The 27,668-nt window shown below is 29.4% G+C and overlaps 1 protein-coding gene across 1 annotated transcript in view; it reads right to left on the bottom strand.

Annotated features, from left to right (window-relative positions):
* Window positions 1–27,668, bottom strand: part of LOC122525598 (neurotrimin-like) — a gene marked incomplete in the record, with an annotated part of 207,429 nt that overhangs the window by 18,894 nt on the left and 160,867 nt on the right. The window contains 2 exon segments of the mRNA XM_043648515.1: window positions 1,719–1,822; window positions 20,224–20,322. Of these exon segments, the coding sequence (XP_043504450.1) occupies window positions 1,719–1,822; window positions 20,224–20,322 (203 nt within the window).

Here is a 27,668-nt window from a genome sequence, read left to right as displayed (position 1 = left end):
TAATTATTTTATCTTATTAGTCATACAAATATGTTGAATCTTCCTTCTCTATTAGATTCTTCAATCTATTATGAATTTTAACTTATATTTTTTTTTTTTACATTTTATTTCTATACATTTATTTAACATAGTATTATGTTGCTTGAAATTTCTGTATTTCATTTTATTTATTTATTTTATTTTTATATACCTTTATTCTTACTTTATATTCGTTTAAATATTTTTAACTCTTATTGTTAGCGATTTATTAATTATTTTATCTTATTAGTCATACAAATATGTTGATCTACCTTCTCTATTAGGTTCTTCAATCTATTATGAATTTTTACTTATATTTTTTTTTTTACATTTTATTTCTATACATTCATTTAACATAGTATTATTGCGCTTGAAATATTTCTTTTATTTCATTTATTTTATTTTATTTTATTTTATATACCTTTATTCTTACTTTATATTCGTTTTAATATTTTTTACTCTTATTGTTAGATATTTATTAATTATTTTATCTTATTAGTCATACAAATATGTTGAATCTTCCTTCTCTATTAGGTTCTTCAATCTATTATGAATTTTAACTTATATTTTTTTTTTTACATTTTATTTCTATACATTCATTTAACATAGTTTTATTGAGCTTGAATATTTCTTTTATTTCAGTTTATTTTATTTTATTTTATTTTATATACCTTTATTCTTACTTTATATTTGCTTTAATTATTTTTACTCTTATGTTAAATTTTTAATTATTTTATCATATTAGTCATACAAATATGTTGAATCTTCCTTCTCTATTAGGTTCTTCAATCTATTATGAATTTTAACTTATATGTTTTTTTTTTTAGATTTTATTTCTATACATTTATTTAACATAGTATTATTGTGCTTGAATATTTCTTTTATTTTATTTTTTTTTATTTTTATATTCCTATTTATATATATATACCTTTATTCTTACTTTATATTCGTTTGAATATTTTTTACTCTTATTGTTAGATATTTATTTCATTTAAATATGTTTGATATTTTACTTATACATTTATTTATCTGGTGGAGTAAACATTTTCCTCGTATTTTTCTGACAGATGTTTAATCTGATTGATCTGGCGATACATTTTTTATGCGTTTAAAAACTGAAATATTATAAAACAATTGTGATATTTGTTCATCGAGTCAAAAGTTATTACTTCTTGAATGAAGATATTTCAAATACATTTTGATATTTTATTACAAATTAAAATTAAAAATAAATATGGAAAATGTTCGATTCACGATCAGATTAGTAAAAATAAAATTGGTGTGTGTCTGTGTCTGTGTCTGTGTATGTGTGTGTGTGATGTTTATATACGTGATAAATTATCGGTACACTTGGCAAAAAATTGATTTGAGTGTTTTCAATCTAGAAATTTAGATATCAAAGATGCATCAAGTTCTGATCGACGAATCGTAGGAAAAGTCGAAACTAAAGTGATGGAAAAAATTGTGCCAGATCGGAACGTTTAATATTGGTAAGAAAGTAAACAACAACCCAAAGAAAACAGTTTAAAATCATTTGAAAAAAACTATGCAAAATATGAAGAGGAAACTTGTTTTAAATATTCCATTGAAATACGAAGAAACATATTTTACTCCTTCCTTAGAAATATTAGTCTTTAAATTTGTATATCTCTTATTTTTTAATTTACATAACATCGATATAAAATGAATGATCAACTTACTTTAAAATTTTGAAGATTATCAACGACGCATGCCAAGAGTGCATCGCGTCCGACGCTGACAGTCACATTTTGTATTTCCTCAGCAAACTTTGGAAACTTGTGATCTGAAATAGAAGAAACAAAGAAATTAAATAGAAAAACAATAACAAAAATATTAAATAAAAATAAATAAAAAATATAAAATATAAATATTAAAATATTAGTTAATTTGTAATCAAAGAAACAATTTTCACGTAAGTTTATTTGTACAAAATTTTTTCCTAAGAAGAAAAACCGAAAAAGGAAGAGTGTTCGTTATCATTATCTCGAATCCTCGAGATTGAGATTGAAGAAAATAGAAGGAGAGAGAGAGAAAGAGAGAGAGAGAACACTAAACGTACTTTTGAATCATTATGTGCTGTACGGTATAATGAGTTTCGGAAAGTTGAACCATGAGGTACACCCTTAGGGACTTTTAGATTCTCTAATGTCTTTATTACGCATCAAGCATCTTGAATTATTTATAGATGCGAGAAAAAAGTGGGAATAAGAAAAGAAAGGAAAAATTAAAGAGAAAGATAGATAGATAGAAAGAGAAGAAGAAGAAGAAGAAGAAAAGAAATTCGTTGGATAAGATGGTTTGCCGAGGTTAAAAAAAAGGGAAGGAAAAGGGAAGGGAAGGGAAGGGAAGGGAAGGGAAAGGTAGAAGAAGTTCTGTTGGAAGAGAACAACCAACGCTAGGCTTTGTGAAAAGCTTCAGTTATTTTTATTTCCATTTTAAAGAGTAGGAGCAAGCCAGTGGTAGTAGTTCGATTACAGAGTAACGTTAATTAAGTCCTCCGTGCTTTATTACATAAACAGTTCAGCTCGTTAATTGCCGTTTCTAACGTTCCGCGTGTTCCATTTTTTAAGATTTTAATGGTAGGTAGCATGACACAGGTAGAGAATTTTCTTTTCAACGAAACAATTAGATCGAAATGTAATCGCGAGTGGATTTAAAAGGAAGATTAATCATTTTCATACATTTGTATGATATATAAACTCGAATAAGTCAGATGAAAAAAATATCAAGTTCGAATTGGAACGATAACAGTATATATATATACAGTCAGAAATATTATTAATAAAATAATATTCTTGATTTAAAATATGTTAATCGATTTAAGAACAATATGTCGTTTAAAAAATTTATTTCTATTTATATATATATATTATATATATTTGAGCCGTGTTTTATTTTGAAAGTGGCCTAACTCCATATAACCTTAAATTGAGATATTTAAAGGTTTGCGTTTCAATGCAATTAAAAATATACGTAAAGAATAACAATGAGTTATGTTGCTTAAGTGTATCTAGAAATGTTAAATTTACAGTTCCTATTAAAATAATGGCAATTATTAAGTGAATAATATGCGTTTTCTTACCAAGAATGGAGTTAGGTCACTTTCAAAATTAACAACCAGATTCGTTATAAAATTTGAAGGAACCAAAGTCCATTCAACATAATTTAAGATGCTTCAAATTGCGAAAAAACAATACTTTTTTATTTTACATACCTTTGTAACACTTTAAAAACATAAATTATGCGATTCAAAATATTTTTTACAAACATAAATTACAAAACAATTTTCTACTCATCTACATTTTGTGTATGTGAAAGGGATTTAAAGAAATCATGATGTTCCGGTGGTATATATCGTAATAAGTCAATTATGTCCTTAATTTTTAGGTTGTAATTTGTCTTATTTTTTATACAGTGGTGTCAATACAATATTTTCGAACTTTCTTGGTCTACCCCGACGTGGTATTAAATTCAGGACTTTCAAATTTTCGTTCTCATTCATTGATGTCTTATAGAAAATCTTATTCATTTTTGACAAAACGCATCCAACATATTTTTAACCAGTTTTAGGTTCTCCGTTAGAATTCTTACCCTTTTAAAAATTGCGTCTTCTAATAATTTTGTTGATACAAAATCTTCTTGTCTCATTTCATGTACAATAAAGTTATTACCTTTCCGACACTTTTTGATAATATTGTAATACTCTCGGGGGACAAACAGTAAATTATTTTTTTTTAATGCCATTTCTACCACACCAAAATCTCTACTCCTAATGGAATTAGGCCACTTTCAAAATAAACGGTTCAGTGATTCAACTAACTCTGAAAACTTATGTGTCCAGAATTAGCGTATTTACTCGGAATATAAAAAATCTTAAATGCTTTATTGATAGATAATTTGAAGCTGTACATGTTACCGTGGGTAACCGGAAAAAAATGAAAAATGGGGTTAGGCCACTTTCAAAATAAACGGCTCATATATATATATATATATACACTTCATTTTCAACAAAAGTATATATATAGTCAGAAATATTATTAATAAAATAATATTCTTGATTTAAAATATGTTAATCGATTTAAGAACAATATGTCGTTTAAAAAATTTATTTCTATATCTATATATATATACGGTTCATTTTCGATATCCACGACGTTTCTCTTTGGTTACTTTAATTAAATTTTCATATTTTAATTAATGAATTGTACGCAGAGGAAATCTAGATAGTTATATTTAACGATAAAAGCGCGTTTTATATAGAAACACGACGTACACGTTGATATCTGGTAGATGCGTATTACTCATAAAGATTGTGAAGATAACACATTTCACCGTGCTGTGATCACACCAGATTATAATGCAGCCGTAATTAATCAACCATAAGCCATTTGAAATTGAAATTTTCAAATAGGAGATTTCTTGTTTCCTTTTAATATAAATTACAATGAAATCATATACATATATATATAATATATATTTACGAATGTTAAATTTTGTTCGTACAAATAAATTTGCTATTTTCTCCGAGTATCTCATTCAAGTATAACGAAATAAATCCATCTATGTTGTATCATAGGAAAAATAAATGAAATACGAATTGTTAATCGAAATTGAACGCGTTCATAGGTGTACGATCATTTCATCTCGTCCCATTTCGAACAATGTCAAGCATTTAAACGGTACCCCCAACTGGCCACGAGTTTTATTCGCCTGTCTGCGTTATATTAAATAAACATCCTCGAGAATCCTGGATGAATAATTAATTTTCTGTTCGCTCAACAACTTCTATATAATACCTACGTACAATGCATTAATGATAATGAGACCCAGTCAGTTCGTGCCCGTCGAAATTCATAAGCACGTCGCACGAAAGTCGTTATCAAACTGATTAACAAGCTTTGATTAAAGCGAATCTGTTGGATGTTCTTCACTCTGTCCTGCTTATGCGTATAACGTATCACTAACAATATGTACTTCAATATTTTCTCTATTTCGAATCGTTATCCGAAGTTAGTATAACCCAACGATTTAGACTAATTCAACATTCTGTAGAAGAACGGTTAAACTATCTAAATTATTGAAAATCGTATTAAATAATATTTCGTTTTTTCTTATACAAAAAACAATTTTAATCTTTTTTATATAATTTATATCATTGAACACGTATTTTTTCATTTTTTAAATACTCTAATATTTAATGTTTATCTTAGGATTACTTTCTGTATTGAAAATCGTATTAAATAATATTTCGTTTTTTCTTATACAGAAAACAATTTTAATCTTTTTTATATAATTTATATCACCAAACACGTATTTTTTCATTTTTTAAATACTCTAATATTTAATGTTTATCTTAGGATTACTTTTTTGTAAACGTTTTTACAAAATAATTGATTATCCACACATGTGAATATTGATTAATTATTTTTAATAATATTTCTACATTTTCGTAAGATTTGAAAATCATTTACAATTACCTTTACTCAAAAGTTTAACTCGTAATCTACGTTTGTATTTAAGTATGAATGATATAGCATAGTTGTTCCTTGATGAATATAAATTCGGCTTCGTGTGATACAACAGTTATGTATTTTCTTTACCTAGGTGTCTAAAGTATGTAACGTTTGCATCGAAAACTTTGTATGTTCCTATGACTGACTCGTGTAAAGCGATTGTTCTTAATAGTTTCGTTAATAGATACAACTTCTTTGAAGTAGTTAGTACAGTTAAACTACAGTAATAACGTTATGAATAATTTTATTCTCAAATAAACTAAAAGGCCTAAAATAGTGGGAAAATAATATTGTTCTCGTTTGTCATACTATCAAAGACAAAATGTTAAATGTTACACAATTTTGATCTTTAAAAATGTTATTCGATCGTTGTTTTTATTCGACACGATTTTTAGGTTCGCAAAATTCATCATTTTTCTTAAAAGTGTCACGTTGAAAAAATTTATAAAACTCGGTGAATATTTTTTCCTTTTCCATTGTACTTGGAGATAAAAATACTAAAATAAAAAATTCACTGATTTGTTGGGCAGTGGTATAGAACAGGAAAATATAGTAATGGAAATCTAAGAATATTTATTACATTTGTTCTGGCATCGGACTCTAATGGAAGACGACGAATTTTTCTTCGTTAAATCGTACGAAGGGTTTTTTTTTTTATAAAATAATGAAAGTCTAAGGGGATCCTTTTATTTTTTTTATTTCCATTCTTTTTATATTCATATTTATAGCAAAAACATTATAACGAATGACGATGGATTTTTTTCTACACTTTAGAATAGGGAAATATGAAAGAAAAAAAAAAAAGAAAAACTATACCGCGAATATAGAAACGTAGGACGAATAAAAAATGCAGGAGGAAAGTAGTACGAACGGAACAACAAAAATACACGAGCTCGGGCAAGTAGTACGAACGAGAAAAAAAGTTAGCAAGCAAGTAGTACGACTAGAGATATTGAACTCTTTCTGATAATAGAAAAGAAAATCTATTGAAATGGAAAAACATTAAGAATAATATCAGACGTATAATAGAACAATTTATTTCATTTCTATACTCGTCTTACATTATTTACGGTTACGAGTTCTAAAAAAAAAAATTGCGAAATACAAAAAATAACTTTTATTTCAAATCTAAATTTTCTATTTATATTAATATTGTAATTAGTCGAGGTTACAGTCATTTGAAGACTAATTAATTTCATTTTTAATCATCTACTGTGTTAATTTTTTATTAACTTATCTATTTTGTTATTTATAGAATATATTATTATTAATTTTTTTCATGTAAAAATAAATGCTTCCGGAAATAATTTCTTTTAAAGCTTTTCATTAAAGATAATTTTATTCAAATATTATTTAAATGAAATTTAAAGCAGAATTTCTCCTATGCCACGGAGCTCATAAAAATTAAAAATAATTTATCTTAATCTGTTTTTATATTTTTTTTTATTTTAAACGCGATCAAATCTTAACGCGAGATTTTTCCTCATTTGTTTACTTTTTTCTTATTTCTTTTTTAAAGTATTCTTCTTTTTTTTCTCTTAAATATTTCTTATTTCGCTTTTGAAAGTATTAAAAATTTCCAGGACGTTGTACGACAGAAAAAAGCTCACATTATTATTATTATTATTATTATATATAAAAAGAAAGGTGGTATTATACATTAATATAAAAAGAAATACCGTGCCGAATTTATTTAACACGTTTTCCACCAAGCTACACTTGACTAACATAAGTGTCATTACCACGCCATGTGTATCTAAAACGTTACACGCTATGAGATTTAATATACCTGCGAAATTTACATATACCTTTCCGTTTCTCTACTTGCAAATTTATTTCGTAGTATTTTTAAATATTTAAAAAAAAATTTTTGCCTCTAATATAAACAAACAAATATAAATTTGTTTTCTAATGCAAAAAAAAAAAAGAATAATATAGGAATAATAAATAAATAATGTTTAACGAATAGAAAATACCTATAAAATTGTATACTTGTGAGAAAATATACTATAAATAGAATATTTATTTTAATAATATTTTCCATTCATGGTTTTTCATGTATCGATTTATTAAATCAAAAGAAACAAACGTTGTTTGTAAGAATGATCGTTGAAAAATATTTTAATAACCAATCTACAATGTTACTATTTATATTTTGATTACATTTTAAATAATGAATAAAAATAAAGTATCATTCGACGTAAGAAAATCAGTTTCAACGTGTACAGAAAATAATATTACACGCGACAGTAAACGTGTTGATAGATTCATTGAAAATTTTTCATTAAGAAACCCGATAGTCATTTCTCTACATGAAAATTTATTTCGTCGTATTTTTAAATATTTAAAAAATAATTTTTGTCTCGAATATAAACAAACAAATATAAATTTGTATTCTAGTGTAAAAAAGAAATAAAAAGAATACAGGAATAATAAATAAATAATGTTTAACGAATGGAAAATATACTATAAATAGAATATTTATTTTAATAATATTTTCCATTCATGGTTTTTCATGTACCGATTTATTAAATCAAGAGAAACAAACGTGGTTTGTAAAAATGATCGTTGAAAAATATTTTAATAACCAATGTACAATGTTACTATTTATATTTTGACTACATTTTAAATGAGCCGTTTATTTTGAAAATGGCCTAACTCCATATAACCTTAAATTGAGATATTTAAAGGTTTGCGTTTCAATGCAATTAAAAATATACGTAAAGAATAACAATGAGTTATGTTGCTTAAGTGTATCTAAAGGTGTTAAATTTACAGTTCCTATTAAAATAATGGCAATTATTAAGTGATAATATGCGTTTTCTTAGCAAGAATGGAGTTAGGCCACTTTCAAAATTAACAACCAGATTCGTTATAAAATTTGAAGAACCGAAGTTTATTCAACATAATTTAAGATGCTTCAAATTGCGAAAAAAACAATACTTATTTTATTTTACATCTCTTTATAACACTTTAAAAACATAAATTATGCGATTCAAATATTTTTTACAAACATAAATTACAAAACAATTTTCTACTCATCTACATTTTGTGTATGTGAAAGGGATTTAAAGAAATCATGATGTTCCGGTGGTATATATCGTAATAAGTCAATTATGTCCTTGAATTTTGCGGTTGTAATTTGTCTTATATTTTTATACAGTGGTGTCAATACAATATTTTCGAACTTTCTTGGTCTACCCCGACGTGGTATTAAATTCAGGACTTTCAAATTTTCGTTCTCATTCATTGATGTCTTATAGAAAATCTTATTCATTTTTGACAAAACGCATCCAACATATTTTTAACCAGTTTATTGTTCTCCGTTAGAATTCTTGACCCTTTTAAAAATTGCGTCTTCTAATAATTTTGTTGATACAAAATCTTCTTGTCTCATTTCGTGTACAATAAAGTTATTACCTTTCCGACACTTTTTGATAATATTGTAATACTCTCGGGGGACAAACAGTAAATTATTTTTTTTTAATGCCATTTCTACACTCCAAAATCTCCACTCCTAATGGAGTTAGGCCACTTTCAAAATACGGTTCAGTGATTCAACTAACTCTGAAAACTTATGTGTCCAGAATTACCGTATTTACTCGGAATATAAAAAATCTTAAATGCTTTATTGATAGATAATTTGAAGCTGTACATGTTACCGTGGGTAACCGGAAAAAAATGAAAAATGGAGTTAGGCCACTTTCAAAATAAACGGTTTAAATAATGAATAAAAAAAAGTATCATTCGACGTAAGAAAATCAGTTTCAACGTGTACAGAAAATAATAGTACACGTGGCAGTAAACGTGTTGATAGATTCATTGAAAACTTTTCATTAAGAAACCCGATAGTCATTTTCTCAAGATATTTCTTAAACGTACAAGAGATTTCATAATGATTTATTATTACGTAAAAATAAATCGATCATAAGAAGCCATTTTCTAAATTGTCCTTTGAATTCTCTTTCCATTGATGAATTAATCGACATCGAACCCTTTATCTAAAATTTCTCTCTCTTTTTTTTTTATTTTTTTCTTATTATTTTCCCTTCCGTCCTTTATATAATACGAGATGTCTCATTTTCTTTTAACGATTCTTATCGAAAGAAAACAAAGCAAAGGTTATATAACGTCTCCGAACGATAATACCGACATTAATTAAAAATATTCGAATCTTAATTACGTTATAATGAATTCGCTAAAGGGAACAACACACTGTTGCCATTTATATATATATATATATAATTTTTTTTTTTTTCTTTATGCAAGACAAGGACGTTTCCAGAGAAAGAGTATTTCATTAAGTCAAGAAGCTTAAGGAAGAAAGGAGTGGTGCTATTTAAAAGTTTTCTGAAACTGTAAATATCCGCGCTTCGTTCGTTTAGGGCGGTTATATTAAAGTTTTCTTCTCTCTCTCTCTCTCTTTCCTTCCCTTTTTCCTTTTTTTAAATTCTCTTTTTCTTAAATGAAAGAAAAAAAAATGAAAGCAAGAGAGAGAGAATATTATTACTAACTCGTACAAAATTTGTGTTAAAACACTCGAGTAGATTTTCTGTTAGGTTCTTGCAGAAATAATGAACGTTTCTCAATATAAAATCCATTATTTCCCGTGAAAAACGAATCATATACCACCATGTATGAACACCCCATGTATGACCATAAAATGAACGTGTAAAAAAATTGGTCCCATTCATGAACATATATGAATATAATATTGTATATTTATATATATAATAATAATATTATATAATTATATCACAAACATTTATTATGAAAATATATTATTTCTCTTTTGTAATTTTATAATTTCATATATATGCCCATAATTATGAAAGTGGTCTAAGTGAAAATTAAAAAAAAATAAATTTATCATTTATTTCATACCACATTACTTTCAACTAAATTAATTCAATGTAATTTTTACGATATTGTTAAAAATGAATAGTTAGATAGTGTTTTTTATTTCAATATTATATAGAATTCTTTTAAGGAACAAATGTAATCCTTTAAATATCTCGAAATTAAGGCACATATGTTCATTTATGTTCATAGATGTCCAGCAAATATACGCAGCATGTGTGTGTGTGTGTGTGTATATGATCATATAAAAATCATGTAGGCCTATATTTGTTCATGTATGATTTTGTTTTCCTCATTCGTAAAAAGAAAATTACATAAAAAACCACATTAATGCATTGAGTATTGCACGAAATGAAATTTAGGAAATTGCATCGAACTTAGGTAAGAAGTTAACGGTACCCATTTTCACCTGCAATTTCGATAATACGAGAGTGGGGAGAGATAAAATTAAGGATAGTTTCACCATAACGTTTCAAACTCTCTAAATAAGTTTTCTTCCATCGGTTGGTAGAGAAAGCTTAGCTTTTAGCAGAACCGGTTAAGACCAACGCACGTGGGTGGTGTAACAGCTTCCCCATATGTCTGTGGTCAAATATTCTTTTGATAAAAAATGCCAAACTTTCGATGACCCGATGAAATGTAGGAGATAGATAGATGAAAAAAGAAAGAGAGAGAAAGAGAGAGAGAGAGAGTGAGAGGCATATGTTTGATGTTTGCTCAAAGCTCCATCGGGATTTCACCGATTTTGTTCGCAAATGGATAACGGAACTCGTTTCAATGCGGGTAACCATTTGACATCGTGGCTTTTATGTCAGTTAGAAACTACGAACCGAACGTGCTCCGTTCATTCTATTTTTTTTTTGTTCCCCCTTTTCTCTCTCTCTCTCTTTCTCTCTTTTTTTTTTTCATTTTTTTATCCCGTTCCAGACACGATATTAGTATTTCCTACGTTGGAAAATACATTGGATGGTCACTAAAAAGAATTTCGATTTAACGAGAACAACATAAGTTATTAAACATAAATATCTATATGTGTATGTATATATTTGAGCCGTTTATTTTAAAGTGGCCTAACTCCATTTTTCATTTTTTTCCGGTTACCCACGGTAACATGTACAGCTTCAAATTATCTATCAATAAAGCATTTAAGATTTTTATATTCCGAGTAAATACGCTAATTCTGGACACATAAGTTTTCAGAGTTTGTTGAATAACTGAACCGTTTATTTTGAAAGTGGCCTAACTCCATTAGGAGTAGAGATTTTGGTGTGGTAGAAATGGCATTAAAAAAAAATAATTTACTGTTTGTCCCCCGAGAGTATTACAATATTATCAAAAAGTGTCGGGAAGGTAATAACTTTATTGTACATGAAATGAGACAAGAAGATTTTGTATCAACAAAATTATTAGAAGACGCAATTCTTAAAAGGGTCAAGAATTCTAACGGAGAACCTATAAACTGGTTAAAAATATGTTGGATGCGTTTTGTCAAAAATGAATAGATTTTCTATTAGACATCAATGAATGAGAACGAAAATTTGAAAGTCCTGAATTTAATACCACGTCGGGGTAGACCAAGAAAGTTCGAAAATATTGTATTGACACCACTGTATAAAAATATAAGACAAATTACAACCGCAAAATGCAAGGACATAATTGACTTATTACGATATATACCACCGGAAAATCATGATTTCTTTAAATCCCTTTCACATACACAAAATGTAGATGAGTAGAAAATTGTTTTGTAATTTATGTTTGTAAAAAATATTTTGAATCGCATAAATTATGTTTTTAAAGTGTTATAAAGATATGTAAAATAAAATAAGTATTGTTTTTTCGCAATTTGAAGCATCTCAAATTATGTTGAATGGACTTCGGTTCCTTCAAATTTTATAACGAATCTGGTTGTTAATTTGAAAGAGGCCTAACTCCATTCTTGGTAAGAAAACGCATATTATTCACTTAATAATTGCCATTATTTTAATAGGAACTGTAAATTGAACACCTTTAGATACACTTAAGCAACATAACTCATTGTTATTCTTATGTATATTTTTAATTGCATTGAAACGCAAACCTTTAAATATCTCAATTTAAGGTTATATGGAGTTAGGCCACTTTCAAAATAAACGGCTCATATATATATATATAGATATAGATATAGATAGAATATATACATTTATCGCGTGGCATTCGATGCCTCCGTTACAAAGCCATCGTAAATGAATAAAATCCGTATGGGTTTATCTCAAACGAAGTTAAAGTTTATTGGTTTAGTAGCGGTAAACGGAAAAGAAGTTGCGCGAACGTGCTCAATAATCCGTACCACGAGATTATCCGTGAGCCAGCAAAGCGTTTCTTCTTTCTACGTGCCTTTGACCTCCCTGATTCGGACTCGTGCTTTCTCATCTTCTCTCTCTCTCTCTCTCTCTCTCTCTCTCTCACTTACACTCTCTCTTTCTATCTCTTTTTGTTTTCACTTGCTTAGAAAATTACAATCAAATTCATGGTTTATGGTTACACGTTAGTTTGATGTTTAATATGATATGAAATAATTAAAATTTAATGTTTAAATAAATTAATTAACAAATTATTACGAGACTAGTGAATACTTTTTTTTCTTTTTTTTTTTTTATACGTGATTCGATTAAATTTCGTTGAAATTATTTGGCCGAAAAGAAACAGAGAGAAAAATTATCGACGAAATAATAAGAAAAATGTTGAACTCCTGCGAAGAATTTGTGCATACCATCGCTCGAATGTTCGGATGATTTCTGAAGGGAAACGAAAGAGCTCGCGAAAAAAATTAAGCGAAGAAGTAAAGAAAGAGAGAGAGAAAGAGAGGAGCAAAAGTATAAGTAGAAGTAGTAGAAAAGAAGTGTAGAGAAGGGAGTAGAAAAAGTAGAAGGAAAAGAAGAAGAAGAAGAAGCCTTGGCGATCGACGGTTCCGTTTCGTCTTCGACGAAAGTTGGAAAACTTTGGTGCGAAATTAAGGTAGTGCAAAAAAAAAAGAAAAAAGAAAATAGAAAAAAAAAAAAGAAAAGGGAAAAGAAAAGAGGGGGAGAAAAGAAGGAAAAAAAAAAAAAAATAAGCTCACCATTACCGCACGGTAACGTTACGAAGTAAAACTTGAAGAGAAGTGGTCTGGAAAGGGGGTTAAAAAAAAATCGTAGGAGATGCAGAAAGCAAAGGGAAGGATGGAAGGAAGAAGGTACCTTAGCTAACTAAGTTAGACAAAAAAAAAAGAAACTAAAAACATAAGATGAAGAAAATAGGAAGATTGGTTGTAATTATAAGCACACTTACCGACTATACCGAACTAATTCAATTTTTCCCGCAATATTTCGATAACAATTTTTTCCAAATGAAATATTCAACGAGATGAACCAAAAAAAAAGAACGCGAAGATTTTTTTACATTGTACAATCGAGAACATTCGGAATTTGTCGTTGGATAACACGTTCGTTCACTTTCATCCCTACGATTTCGATGATAGTTTTTGATTATTAAAAAGTACAAAAAGAAGAAAGAAATCCTAATAACAATAATAATAATAATATATAATAATAATTAATAATATTAATAATATATAATAAATAATAATAATAATAATAATAAGAAGAAAAAAGATTTGATAAAATTTCGTTTAAAACTTAGGCCAAAATTTCTACAATTTCTTTCACCCCTCTCTCTCTTTCTTTCTTCTCGATCTAAATAAAAGCATTCATTGAATTGAAAGCGATATTCGAGAAGGTGAATGAGCGAACGTAGTTCGTTTATAAAGAGAATACGAGGAACCTGATGAGCTCGCAAGTGGAAATAGATGGAGATAGTCAGACAGACACAGATAGACAGATAGACAGATAGATAGATAGATAGGTAGATAGATAGATAGGTCTTCCTCTCGAATGCGACACGCATGTACTTGGCGCACCGATACAGTGACGGTTACTTAGCGGTTTACTAACTATTCACTATCCGTTCGTCTATCCTGCCAATCGTTCCCACGAATTTCCCAGCGCATTGTACGCCACGTATTCATGAAACAAGATCCTGTCGAAATTCAAGTAGCTGCGATAACCGAGAAGACTACCACCTACCATCTACCTTTCCCCCTCTCCTTCTCCCATCCCTCACCCTCACCCACCCCTTTCCACTTCCTCTGCCACCCTCATCGATCCCTTCTCCTACTCTCCTATCCTCTCCTTGTTTCTATCCACGTATCCCTTTCATGTAACAACTACCCAATACTTATCACACGTACACATAGTTCCACGATTCACCAGTTCTCCTGATACAGTCAATGCCACTTGGAAACACGTTACCTGAACATGTCCCTGACTTTCGACGCTTCGCTAATTTACGTCCAATGGCTACTATAGTAACCCGTTTAAACGCAACTTTCACTACCTCCCTAACTCCCTCCTACTCCTGCCCCTTCCCTGCCATCACTCCAATTGGTTTCGATTAGGTTTAGATTCATATGTAAATGTGTACGCTATTTTTATTCTCATACGTTTATTTTATTTTATTTTATTTTTATTTATTTTTTTTTTTGAAGTTATACTTCTTTGGCGCGTCGGGGAAAATGTAATGGGGAGTGATTTTGTTCCGAGCGTCTGGAAAACGACACCATGAAGTTTTGTCAGTATTTACGACCGCGCGGCAAAGCGATTTCAAGTATACGGTATGAAGTTGTCCTTCTCTTCTTCTCCCCTTCTTTTTTTCTCAAGCGGGTCACCCATCCAAATACTAATCGTACTCAGCGCTGCTTGACTTAAATGATCGAGCGGGAAGTAGTTCTATCACCGCGCCATGACAGTTGACGCATAAAATATTTCGATATATCTCTCTTATATTTAGTGTAGACTGATATCTATTTTGATATTTTCTTTTTCTTTTTTTTATTCTTTCTTATATATATATATATATAATAATAATTATTATTTTTTTTAAGTTATTTTTTTTTCTTTGAAGTTATTTTTGAGGTTATTGAGGTTATGTTAGTTTGGTACGCCAAAGAAGTATAACTTCTTACGTGCGTACATAAGTACACACACTATTTATTTATTTTTTTTTCATTTAGTTGGGAGTGGAACAAATTATTCATCGATATTATTTGTGATCGGCAGATACGTCGATATAATGATATTTAGTTTTTATGATTTATTTATATTTATTTTTGTTCATTTTCTTTTTCTTTTTGTTTTTCTTTTTTTTTCTTTCTCTTGGTATTGAATTATTATATATCGTAGGTTAAATTATTATTCATCGATATTTTTTAATATTATATAGATGACTATATTAATCAACGCCTCGGTGTATTGTTCGAAAATTTCATTAATATTCATGAGAACGTGCGTGCAATTCTGCGTTGTAATTCTGTCTCTTTTATTAAGATTTAAGGATCATTTTTTGGGGGGAAAAAAGAAAGAAAGAAGAAAGAAACAAATCGATCGATACGATAAAACTTTTATTTTTTTTATATCGTAATTAATATTTTTTCTATAAGCGACAATTATTTTCAAAAAGTAAACATATTTTTTTTGTTCCCTTTTTTTAAAACTGATAACAAACGTTAGATTTATTTGAACGAACTTATTAATTAGGCGTATCATTTGAAATGTGTAATTACGATTCGGATTACTTTCCTCAAAGGAACTATAATAATAATAATATCATTATCCTTGTCTTATATAAACGCAAGCTGCGTTACCGCGACGCATCGTTAACATAACTGATCCGGGTGATTAGGTTCCAAACGAACCGTAGATATTTTATTATTCATCGACCATTCGTCCTTGACAACGTTTAATCAACTACTCAATCTGTTCTTAATTAAACAACAATTTCTAAAGTTTACGGAAATAAAAATTGACTTAATTTTCGAAAAAAGAAAACAAAAACAAAATGTAATCCTTGACGCAAACGAACGTTAAATATTATATAATTAATCGCTCTCATTTTTCTTTAAAAAAAAAACATTTACTTATAATTTAATATTAATTAATTTTCTTTTTCAACGACAATATAAAAGACATTCCTACGCGAAAGTTCTGCGAATTAAAATTGACTCTAATTCAAAGAGACAAAATTTAAATGAAATGCAATCTTGGTATAGGCGAACCGTAAACATTATATTATTAATTATATTCTTGACAACATTTAATTAAATACTCAATTTTCTTCTCGATTATATTATATAAAATTAAATTAGAATTGGAAAAAAACAAAATTTCAATGAGATGCAACGTTAATAAAAACGATCCTGTAAATATTCAATTATTCGTCATTCGATTATCCTTCAAACTGTTTAACCCACTCTAAATTTTTCCCAAAATTATATCACATATTAAAAAAAAAATCTGGTGTGTGCACTTATGTGCGCATGTAAGAAGTTATACTTCTTTGCCGTACCAAAACGAACATAACCTCAATAACCCAAAATAACTTCAAAAAAATAACTTTACAAAAATAATATAATAATAATATATTAAAATATTAAAAATTGTAAAAAATAATAATAAAAAATAATAATAATTATTATTATTATCATATTTATTTTTCTTGTACTTTTTAATTTTCCTTCTTTATAATATTTTTAATCGATCGATATATTATTTATATTAGAAAGAATAAAAAATATCAAAATAGGATATCAGTCCACACTAAATATAGGGAGCTATATCGAATTACTTTATACGTCAACGGCCATGGCGCTGTGATAGAACTACTTCCCGTTCGATCATTTAAAGCAGCGCTGAGTACGATTAGTACTTGGTGGGTGACCCGCTTGAAAAAAGAAGGGGAAGAAGAAGAGAAGACAACTTCATGCCGTATACTTGAAATCGCTTTGCCGCGCGTCGTAAATACTGACAAACTTCATGGTGTCGTTTTTCCAGATGTTCGGAACAAAATCACTCCCCATTACATTTTCCCCAACGATCAAAAAGAAGTATACTTCAAAAAAAAAAAAATATAATAAATAATTTCAAAACAATTAGAGATGCTTTTAACATTAATATTTGTACTCGTAGAAAATTATTGATTTAAAATAACACCGACTATAATAAAATGATCACTTTAACAAACAACAACCATCTTATTACCCAAAAAAAAAAGAAGAAAAGAAAGTAAGAATATTAAAGCAGAAAAAGAGATGCAATCACACCTAACCTTGGGTCTTCGGTATTATCGTAAAGAAAGCAAGCGTCGAAACGTTGAGCTTAAGAGCAGAATATACGAGGGAAATTCTTCTCCTTTCCGAGAAAAAGCTCTGCGCTATCGTAGGATTTTCCCAGGACCAATGTCACTGATTAGCCCGCCAAAGGGTAGAGTGGGGTGGCGTAGGAGGGGAGAAGAAGAAATAGGATATCTGTAAGAACATAAGTAAAGACGAAATGGTGTTGTCGGTAAAAAAAAAAGAAAAAAAAAAGAATCCTCGTGTAAGTATTAAGAAAAAGAAAAAGAAAAAGAAGTAGTATGGAGATGTTTCATGGGAGATCGATGATGGGGATGTCAGAGGTGAGGGGGATGTAAAAAAGGGTGGTAAAAAAAAAGGTAGATAAGGAAATGAAAGAAGAAAGAGGAAAGCTTGCGTGGTTATCCCGCGAAACGTTGGGTCTTCGGAAGTGAATTGAGGGTTTAGTATGAAAGAATCGTGGTGAGGGGTGGTGGGAGAGGGGGAGGGGGTAGGAGAATGAAGGATAAACTCGTATTATGTGTCGTAAGGAATGAATCATGTTGACAATGTCGAGAACGTAATCGTGGACTAGTAGTTAGGGCCTTATAGGTGGTGCTTTGCCATTTCCACCAGCATTGAAAAGCTTTGGAATCACGGAGGAGGCAACCGTTATTGATCGACAAAGCGGGCAAATAAAGGGGCTGAAGGGAGGGTAGGGGGGAAAGGGAAGTAGGAAGTAGGGGCTGAAGGATGAGGGGGAGGAGGAGGAGGAGGAAGAGGGGGAGGAAGAGGAAGGCCACTTAGAGAATCATTGCAAGCCGAAACTCCGTCTCTCTCTCTCTCTCTCTCTCTTTATTTCTCACTCGCCCTTTTCCCTCTTGATCATCCCTTTCCATTTCTACTTCTTCTCTGTACGTTTGCAAGCAAATTCTTCTTTGCTACTATAAACCTCGTCAAGCGGAATACTCTACTCGAACTCGCGACAAATTACGAAAAGGAATATCAGTGCGAGTGTTGAAATTACTTGATTTGTTTGTTTGTGTGTGTGTGTGTGTTTTTTTATTATATTATATTTTGTCATACACGTTAATTTTCTTTCAACTTTTTTCCTTTTTTTTTTCAAGTATTTAATTTAACACATTCTTTCTCTTCGATATGTTATAATATATTGTTATTTATTTATTTATTTATTTATTTATTTATTTATTAATAAAAGTAACCGATACAAAATGTTCTTCCGAGTTATTTCTTTTTACTCGCCGAATGAATATTCTATGCCATTTAATATTACAAATGAGTTTAATCGGATGAATGTTTGAAAAGAGACAGAATGATGGGAAGAAAGAGAGAGAAACATGGGTGAAAATTTGAAAAATTCTATTTAATTTCATTTTCTTGACATTGTGAGTGCGATTAAGTATAACTTAATTATGGTTATCTACCGTAACGAATCAGCAGACAGATTATGGACGAAAATGCGATTAAAGCGGTCTCCGCAAGCGCTTCGTGCACTGACCTCGTAAATGTCATCGTAAATCTGATCGTTAAATTTCAAGTTATAGGAGTGTGAAAGGTCTAAAAAGTCGTAATCCAAATAGCTGTGAGCGCGCGTGGTCCTGTCCATCGTTCGTATAGTCTAATGGATGCTAACAAATCGATGAGAGAGTTTTCATGATCGCACGATAAAACAAATGCTTGTGCTTCTCTAGTTATACGTATACGTTTTCCAACTTTATACCGATTTTTTTCAATTATGAAAAATTTACCGACGATTCAAGAATTTCTTTATTTTCTCTCCAATTTGTTTTTCCATTATTTCTTTTTCTTTTTTTATTAGGTTCCTTCGTTGGAAACTTACACCGATGAAATCTTATTAAACATTTAATTAATTATGATTATTAATATTAATATACATGTTTGAGTAGGACATAATATTGCAATTAAAGGTAAAATATTATACTGATACTTTTACAAAAAAAAAAAAAAAAAAAAGAAAAGAAACTATTATTAAATTGAAGGAAAAATTTAAATCGTTTTACACGTTTTAAGTACACACTCAGAGTAGTAGTAGTAGTAGTAGTGAATAATAGTATTTTGCAATTCCTGCAACCACACCAGCGGCACGTGCATTTGGGGATTGAGTAAAGCTCTCGGCGAGAGTCAGTTTTGAGAAGAGGGAAAAAGCAAAGAAAGCGGAGACGAGTTTGGAGATAAAACGAGCAAACAGAGAATAAGCGTGGAAAAGCTCGACACGAAATGGTCCGTTTCACGACTCTTCCACACTGACTTTAGAGACACGAGTGTCATTAACGTTGCCCGCGGAAAACATTTTGACCCACTCATACCATCGTAGCTAACATAGTCTGGTTATTTATTTAGGCTTTTAACAACAACGATAACAACGGGCCCGCAACAAAACCTACACCCCCGCAGCAGCAACAGCAGCAACAGCAGCAGCAGCAAGCGTGACGTTCAACCACGCGAATCTGATTTGCTGACATCGCGTGTACGTGCGAATGAGAGAAACAGAGAGAGAAAGGTTTTCTCGTTTTCAAACGATACCCAAGAGATATCCTCGAGGTTTCGAGAACGATTTCCCAAAAATTCGATCGTTCAATCACTCACCGTCATTGTAGTTATCCACCAACGATACATCTCGAAAGGTTCGATGATGTTCCAAGGTCGAGTAACCGAATATATCCAAATTTCCCTCCTGCTGTCGTCCTGAAAGAAGACAAAGTGAAATTACAATTCGATGATCGATCGATCCGTTACGCTTTAATCGAAACATTCAACTTCTTTCAATTGTGTCAAACGAAAAAATTAAATGTAACAAACAAAATTGAATGACATTTCTCAAACGCGAACGAATTAATTTATCGTCAATCAACAACAACAACAACAACAAAAACAATAATAATTGTTATTATTAGCCTTGTTAGGCTAATAATTCATTATTTATAATGTATTATATAATATTTCATTTATTTAAGGATGATTTGTCGGTATATTGAAAATGATGAAAATCGATTGAAAAAAAATATATTATTTTGGCAAATCTACTGAAACTTCTTTAAAAAAATTGGGATTTTTTTACAGCTCGTTTAAAAGTTATAACATTTATTAGTTGCAACAAATTAACACGTAGTTAAATGGAAAAACATGCTACCAGACCTATTCAAATGAAAAAAAAATAATGAAATTGTGATGTGAAAAATTCCAAAAAATTTCAAATCAATAGATTAAATATCAAAGAAACATATAAAGCGATTAATAATTGGTAGTTTCAATATCGTTTATTGAGAAAAATAATAAAATTGGTGATATTTACAATATTATTGAATAAGCAGTATAATTACAAGGAAACGTGGCAACGTCGCAAACATTATACGAGAATAAAATCAACGTACGACATATCGTAAATTACGTTTGTATAAGATATGTAAAATAATACATTACTGCCAACTATAAATTAGTGCGGTGTTGTCACGCTTTCCTGAATAAAAAACAAGATTTATTTTATTTAATTGAATTTATTCAATTAAATAGAAAATTTATGAATGTATGTATTGTCTCCTAATTTTTTTACTTTAATTTTTGGAAAATTTTGTCGATGATCGTGACAAAAAAAATTAAAGTTTTTATTTTTTTAAAGTTAAATTCACGGTACAGTCACAAACAAAAGTTATTTGACAATTTCACTTAAATTGAGATTTTTATGTTAATATTATTAAATGATCACTAAATTCATTCTTTAGAAACTTTATATCAAATTTCAATTATAAAAAAAAAAATAGTTGGTTTAAATCATCTATTTCAACAGATATTAAGAGATATGGATTTGATGAACAATGTCATTAACTTTTGTTTCCGATTGTAACCGACAAATCATCCTAAAACACTTTCTTTTTATTTCTTTCTTTCTTTCTTTTTCTTCTTCTTCTTCTTCTTTTTTCTGTTTAATTTATCGTCAATCGACAACAACAACAACAACAACAACAATAATAACAAGGCTAATAATTTATTATTTATAATGTATTATATAATATTTCATTTATTTAAAACACTTTCTTTTTATTTCTTTCTTTCTTCTTCTTTTTTTTTTGCTTTTCCTTTTCTTTTTCCTTAAGAAATGACTTTCATCTCGTCTTGAAGCTCCTTTTTTTTTTTCCTTATGAAAACAAGAGCTGCGTGGAACGTTAAGGGAGAAGGGGTGGGGGGGGAATGTGGGCGTTTAAAGAATCGCTTTCTCGATAAAAAGTTCCTAATGAAACCGAGCGATATTTTTCATCGAGGGGTGGAAGTCACGCAACTCGATACCGTTTCGTTCACATCATCCCTCAGGTACATCATTCCCAACCCCCACCCCCACCCCCACCCCTGGGGGATAGCGTTTCGTTAGCGTGACGTAACACAGACACCGAACGAGTAATTTTAACGCGCAAACCGACCGAGATTCCCGACGAGTGTGAAATTTCAACGTTTCACTTATAAACTCGCGAGACTTTGTATTGGGGGGGGCGGAGAGGGGGGTTAGGGTTTATAGTTGGGAAGCTTCGCTAACGCGGATCTTTCATTTCTTTTTCTTTTTTTTCTATCTCTTTTTTTTCCTTACCTAACAGGTACTCGAATTCTTTTCTTCAACGTTAACGATTAATCGCACGAAATAAGATGGAAAATGGTGGTATAATGAAAAGCAAAATATTCTCAGAAGGAAAGAAAGAAAAAGAAAGAAAAGAAAGAAAAGAAAAGAAAAGAAAAGAAAAAGGTAGATTTATAGGTCGGTATTTTATTTCACTCGGTTGGCATTTTATTTCGTTGATTAATGCGATAATAGTTGCGTTTTTTGAAGAGACGAGACAAAAATGGTAAGATAAATTGAACGATGGATGGATTGGATGGGATGGATGGATGGATGGAAGGATGGATGGATTGGATGAGTGAGCGAACACCTCTTTCCATCGATGAACGTCCTGAACAATTTTCGAAAGAAACTTTTTCATTGTTTTATAATAGTTCCAATTTACTTTTTCACTTATCCCCTCCCCTCCCACTCTCCCCCACCACAAGTTTCTTGATTTGTTTTATCTTCGAAGTATAGTTATATTTATAATATATAATATAATTATATATTATATTATATATTCTTAATATATTTAATATAATTATATAATTTTAATTATATTTAATAGTTCGAATTTATTTTTTCCCTTACCCCCTCCCCTCCCACTCTCCCCACCAGTTTCTTTGATTTGTTTTATCTTCGAAGTATAATTATATTTATAATATAATAATATAATTATATAATTATATTATATATTATGTAATATATTTATAATATAATTATATGATTTTAATTATATTTAATAGTTCCAATTTACTTTTCAACTTATCCCCTCCCCTCCCACTCCCCCCCCACCAGTTTCTTTGATTTGTTTTATCTTCGAAGTATAATTATATTTTATCTAATATATAATTATAATTAATTTAATCGTTCCAATTTACTTTTTCCCTTACCCCCTCCCCTCCCACTCTCCCCACCAGTTTCTTCGATTTGTTTTATCTTCGCTGTCTAATTATATTTATAATATAATAATATAATTATAATTAAATTTAATAGTTCCAATTTATTTTTTCCCTTACCCCCTCCCCTTCCAATCTCCCCACCAGTTTCTTTGATTTGTTTTCTCTTCGAAGTATAATTCTATTTTTCTTTTTTTTCTTTAATAATATTTTATTGACCCTAGAGCCTAGGCTCCCTAAAGGCCATTAATTACAGTATAGTACAATGTAATGTATAAATAAACAAAACAGAAATTAAATATGTAATTATTTTTAAACTTATCATTATCTTAGTCGTAACGCACAGTAAGTAGATAAATGTAAAAAGAAATAGTAAATAATAAATAAAAGTATATGGTTCTATATAGTAGTATAGTAGTATTGCTTCAAAGCAAACATATGGTTAAAAAAAAAAAATTAAATTAAATAAATCGTAAGTCACAAAACACTCTGAATATTTATAATATAATTATAATTATAATTAAATTTAATAGTTCCAATTTACTTTTTCCCTTACCCCGTCCCTCCCACACTCCCCACCAGTTTCTTTGATTTGTTTTATCTTCGAAGTATAATTATATTTATCGAGCAGGATGGATTGAACGAATACAATAATTCATCGAATATAATAATATGCTAAATGAGAAATCGTTTAAAAGATGTGGGGGTGGGGGTAGGAGTGGGGTAAGGAATGAAAGAAAGAAAAAAAAGAGAAAAAGAGAAAACTTTTCGTTCGTGTCTCCGAAATTTTACGTTGGCAATCGAGAGACTCGTTTTATTGCGAAACACGACGACGACGACGACGACGACGACGACCCAGTAGGAATATTACCTAGGGGCAATAACGATAAGTGAAAAAAGTTCTCCCCCGTTGGTTTCGTCTGGTATCTAGAGTTGTCGTTACACGTACTAGGTATACCTCTTTCGTGCATGCAAGTCGTAGAAATTATCCAAAGTCGGTAGGATTATATGAAAACCGTTTGTCCCGAGTTTAACGGTGTTCAAGTGTCGACGCTTCTCCGATAGTTACACAACTTCGTGCGTCTCATAAATGCGAACCGCGGTGCAATTTGAGGATAATTACATTCGCAGATGACAGAGGAGAAAATTACTTTCGTTATGAGTAGAAGAGTAGACTCCGATGTAGATTCTACGTGGAAATGTAAATTTATAAAAGCCAATGGAACCAACCGAACCCCCCCCCAAACCCCCCCCAAACCTCCCCCTTTCCCTAACGTGCATTCTCTGCTTTATCCTTTTCTACAGAAGGTAAAGTGAAATTTTAATTACATTTGCGGTAGAAAAGGAAGTAACTTACTGTTAAACGATACAAATACGTGTTACGATACGACGTTTTAAATGTATACACGTTCAAAGTATTACATGTGTAACTATATATACAGATAAGTATGTATGTATTATATATAATGCATACGTTAGTATAAGATGTATATATATACGTATAACGTTATTTCCTTTTTCGATTAAAATCCGTGTACTCAAAGAATCGTACGAGTAATTTCGACCAAAGAACTTCAGTCTAAAGGAATTCTTATTGCTCTTTACTTCTACTAAAACGAGAAAAGTCGGATAAGCAAACTACTAATTCGTTGAAACGTACGATTTGTAGCTTCGCTTCTTTTTCTATCGAATCGAATCGAGGAAGAATCGAATCGCGAGATCCGATCAAAGCATCGATAAACGAGTTTCCGAAGAAATTCAATTCCTTCGGTATAATTCTATAGGTTGTTATCCTTTTTAAAGCTTCGACGTTCGTAAAATTCTTCGTCTATAATAACAATAATAATAATAATAATAATAATAATAATAATAATGAAAAAGAAAAACTCTCTTTCACACATACACACATACACACACACGTAAAAAAATAACGTGGTATGTTTGTTGTCGTTCCTATTAATGTACGTAAAAATCTATGCATTTTTTTAAAAGAGAGTCTTTTTAACTTATAGCAAACTCTTCAATTTCGAGTCAAGCTTCAACTCGGATAACTACATTTTTATTGGCGACTATGAACTGTCGTTTCATTCAGTACACATGCAACGGGGTATACTCTTATAAAGAAAAGCTTTATTGTCGAACTTCGAATATAAACTGCTTCTCTCGATCTCGTCTCACCCCACAACGCAACCCCATCTCACTCCACCCCCCCTTCATACCCCCTTACCAGAGTGACTTGGTATTTTCTCTCGACCTATTACTTATCCTACTTTTATTGTTTCCTTTCATGTCTATTCCCCTATCGAAATTGTATAAATCCATAATTCTCTAACGACTAATAAACCTACTCTCGATAGTTCCTTTTTTTTTATATTTCTTCAGGACAAATTAACGAATATATTTTGTTCGTAAATATTAAATCTTGTTTTATATAAATATTAATCCTTAAATGTTTATTTATTCGTATTAATTCCCTTCTTTTTTTTTCTATTTAATTTCACACGAACTTAGAGAGAAAAAATAAAATTGAATTAAAAGTAAATGTATATTTATAGGGTTAGAAAAATTGTGGTGGTATTCAGGAAAAATATTCGTTACGTTAATCGATTTTCTTATTTGAAAATGTATTTATATATTAGATCGAATTTATAAAATTGGGTTAAAAAGTCGTATCAATATTTATCATTCGTTTATAATCGTTCAATGGGTCCCAAATGTAGGAAAATTCTCGAGAGAGAACGTAAGTTTATTAGACAGTACTCGTGGCACAAGTAGTTTCAGTTTAATGTAGAAACCTACGCCTAATATAGCTTTGTAAACCCAAAGGAGTGTTTTAAACCGAGTAATTTCGTTCGACTCTTCGACAAGTTTTCCGATACGTTCTTTTAACTAATTTAAGTTGCATCGTTGCGGTTGTCGTATAAATGAAATTTTTAACACGAATTCTCGAAAGAAAATTTATAACCATGCAAACGTACTACTATATTCATTTTATTAATAATAAATAGATCAGAGAAAGATAGTAGAACGGGGTTTATTGTTTTACTCGTTAATCCAAAATTTCTCGATGTTTAATCGACGAGAGAGAATAATAATAATAATAATAATAATGATTTCAAACATAAAAGGAATAAATTCATTCGTGTTAGGGTGTATTATTAAAGCGTACTGTGTGCAATAAATTCAAATGATGACTTTGCGAACAAGAAATGAATTCATTTGTAACACTGTTATTAAGCTATTCTGTCTTTCTAATTGTTCCCAGTCAAGCGTTGAGATTTCCTTTCATGAATTCGTCAAGTCATGAATTAAAATAATATGTCACACTTTCGGGATACCGTTTATCTAAGAATTTCAAGATCTCGCATTGAAAATTATAACCGTATATGTAAAATATATTTACATATGCGTTACATTTTTATTCTTTTCATAATTTTAACTGTTATCTTATAATTCTTTATATTTTTTTTTATTATTAATTATATTATTATATTATCTTATATTATTTTTATTATATTATTTTTATATTATATTATATTATATTTATTAATTATATTATTATATTATATTATATCATATTTATTAATTATATTATTATATTATATTATATTATATTTATTAATTATATTATTATATTATAACTGTTATCTTATAATTCTTTACATTTTTTTTTATTTATTAATTATATTGAAATATTATAATATAATAAATAATCTTGTTTGTATATCCTAACGAACTATAATTACAATTAATATACTTTTTTTTTTATTTTATGTAATATATATAAAAATGAATCCATTTGCAAATATATATTTTGGAAACGTGACACATTTACTGAAATGATTCGAACGAAATCCTTCTAAAAGCATGTGCATATATTTAGTATCTTAAATATAACTGAAATTAAAGTTGCATTTATATCGCATGTTTTAAATCATTTTTGACCGAGTTTGGGCTTCACAGTTGACTTTACTAATTTCAAATAAAACTATATATATAATTGAAAGTTTCAATTTCAATTGGAATTAAATGGGTCGCAGTCATATAGCAGGCTTTTTTTAACTTTTTAATTTATTTCATGCATTAATATTTATTAATAATTTATTATTTCTAATATTTGATCTGTGTGAATCACGATTCACTGTTACGATTGTAAAATATTATTTGTATAAATTTTTCAAAATTCATATATATCTTATCATTTCATTTAAGATGTTTAATTATAATTTATCTATACAAAAAAAATTCTAATACATTAATCATGTGCATGTAAAAGTTATGCCGATGATCGATTATCGAACGATATAGTTACGTGAAAATTTCATAAACCAAAAAATCGAATGATACTAATAATAGATGTACGACCTATTTTACCAAAAAAAAATCCCTGATTCAACGAGAATTCTTTTCTACGTATGCACATCCCTTTTAATCGAATTTAACACTCCACAACCTAATTCTTTTATATATAAAATTTAAAATAAAAGATATTTTATAACAAAAGTTAATGGTTTTATTAAATGAAATATTTTTCTTTTTTAAATCTA

The sequence above is a fragment of the Polistes fuscatus genome, unplaced genomic scaffold (assembly GCF_010416935.1).
Source record: "Polistes fuscatus isolate 324 unplaced genomic scaffold, CU_Pfus_HIC Scaffold9, whole genome shotgun sequence".
NCBI classification, from domain to species: domain Eukaryota; kingdom Metazoa; phylum Arthropoda; class Insecta; order Hymenoptera; family Vespidae; genus Polistes; species Polistes fuscatus.
The sequence above is the reverse complement of the archived record's forward strand: the minus strand, read 5'-3'. Positions and strand labels throughout refer to the sequence as shown.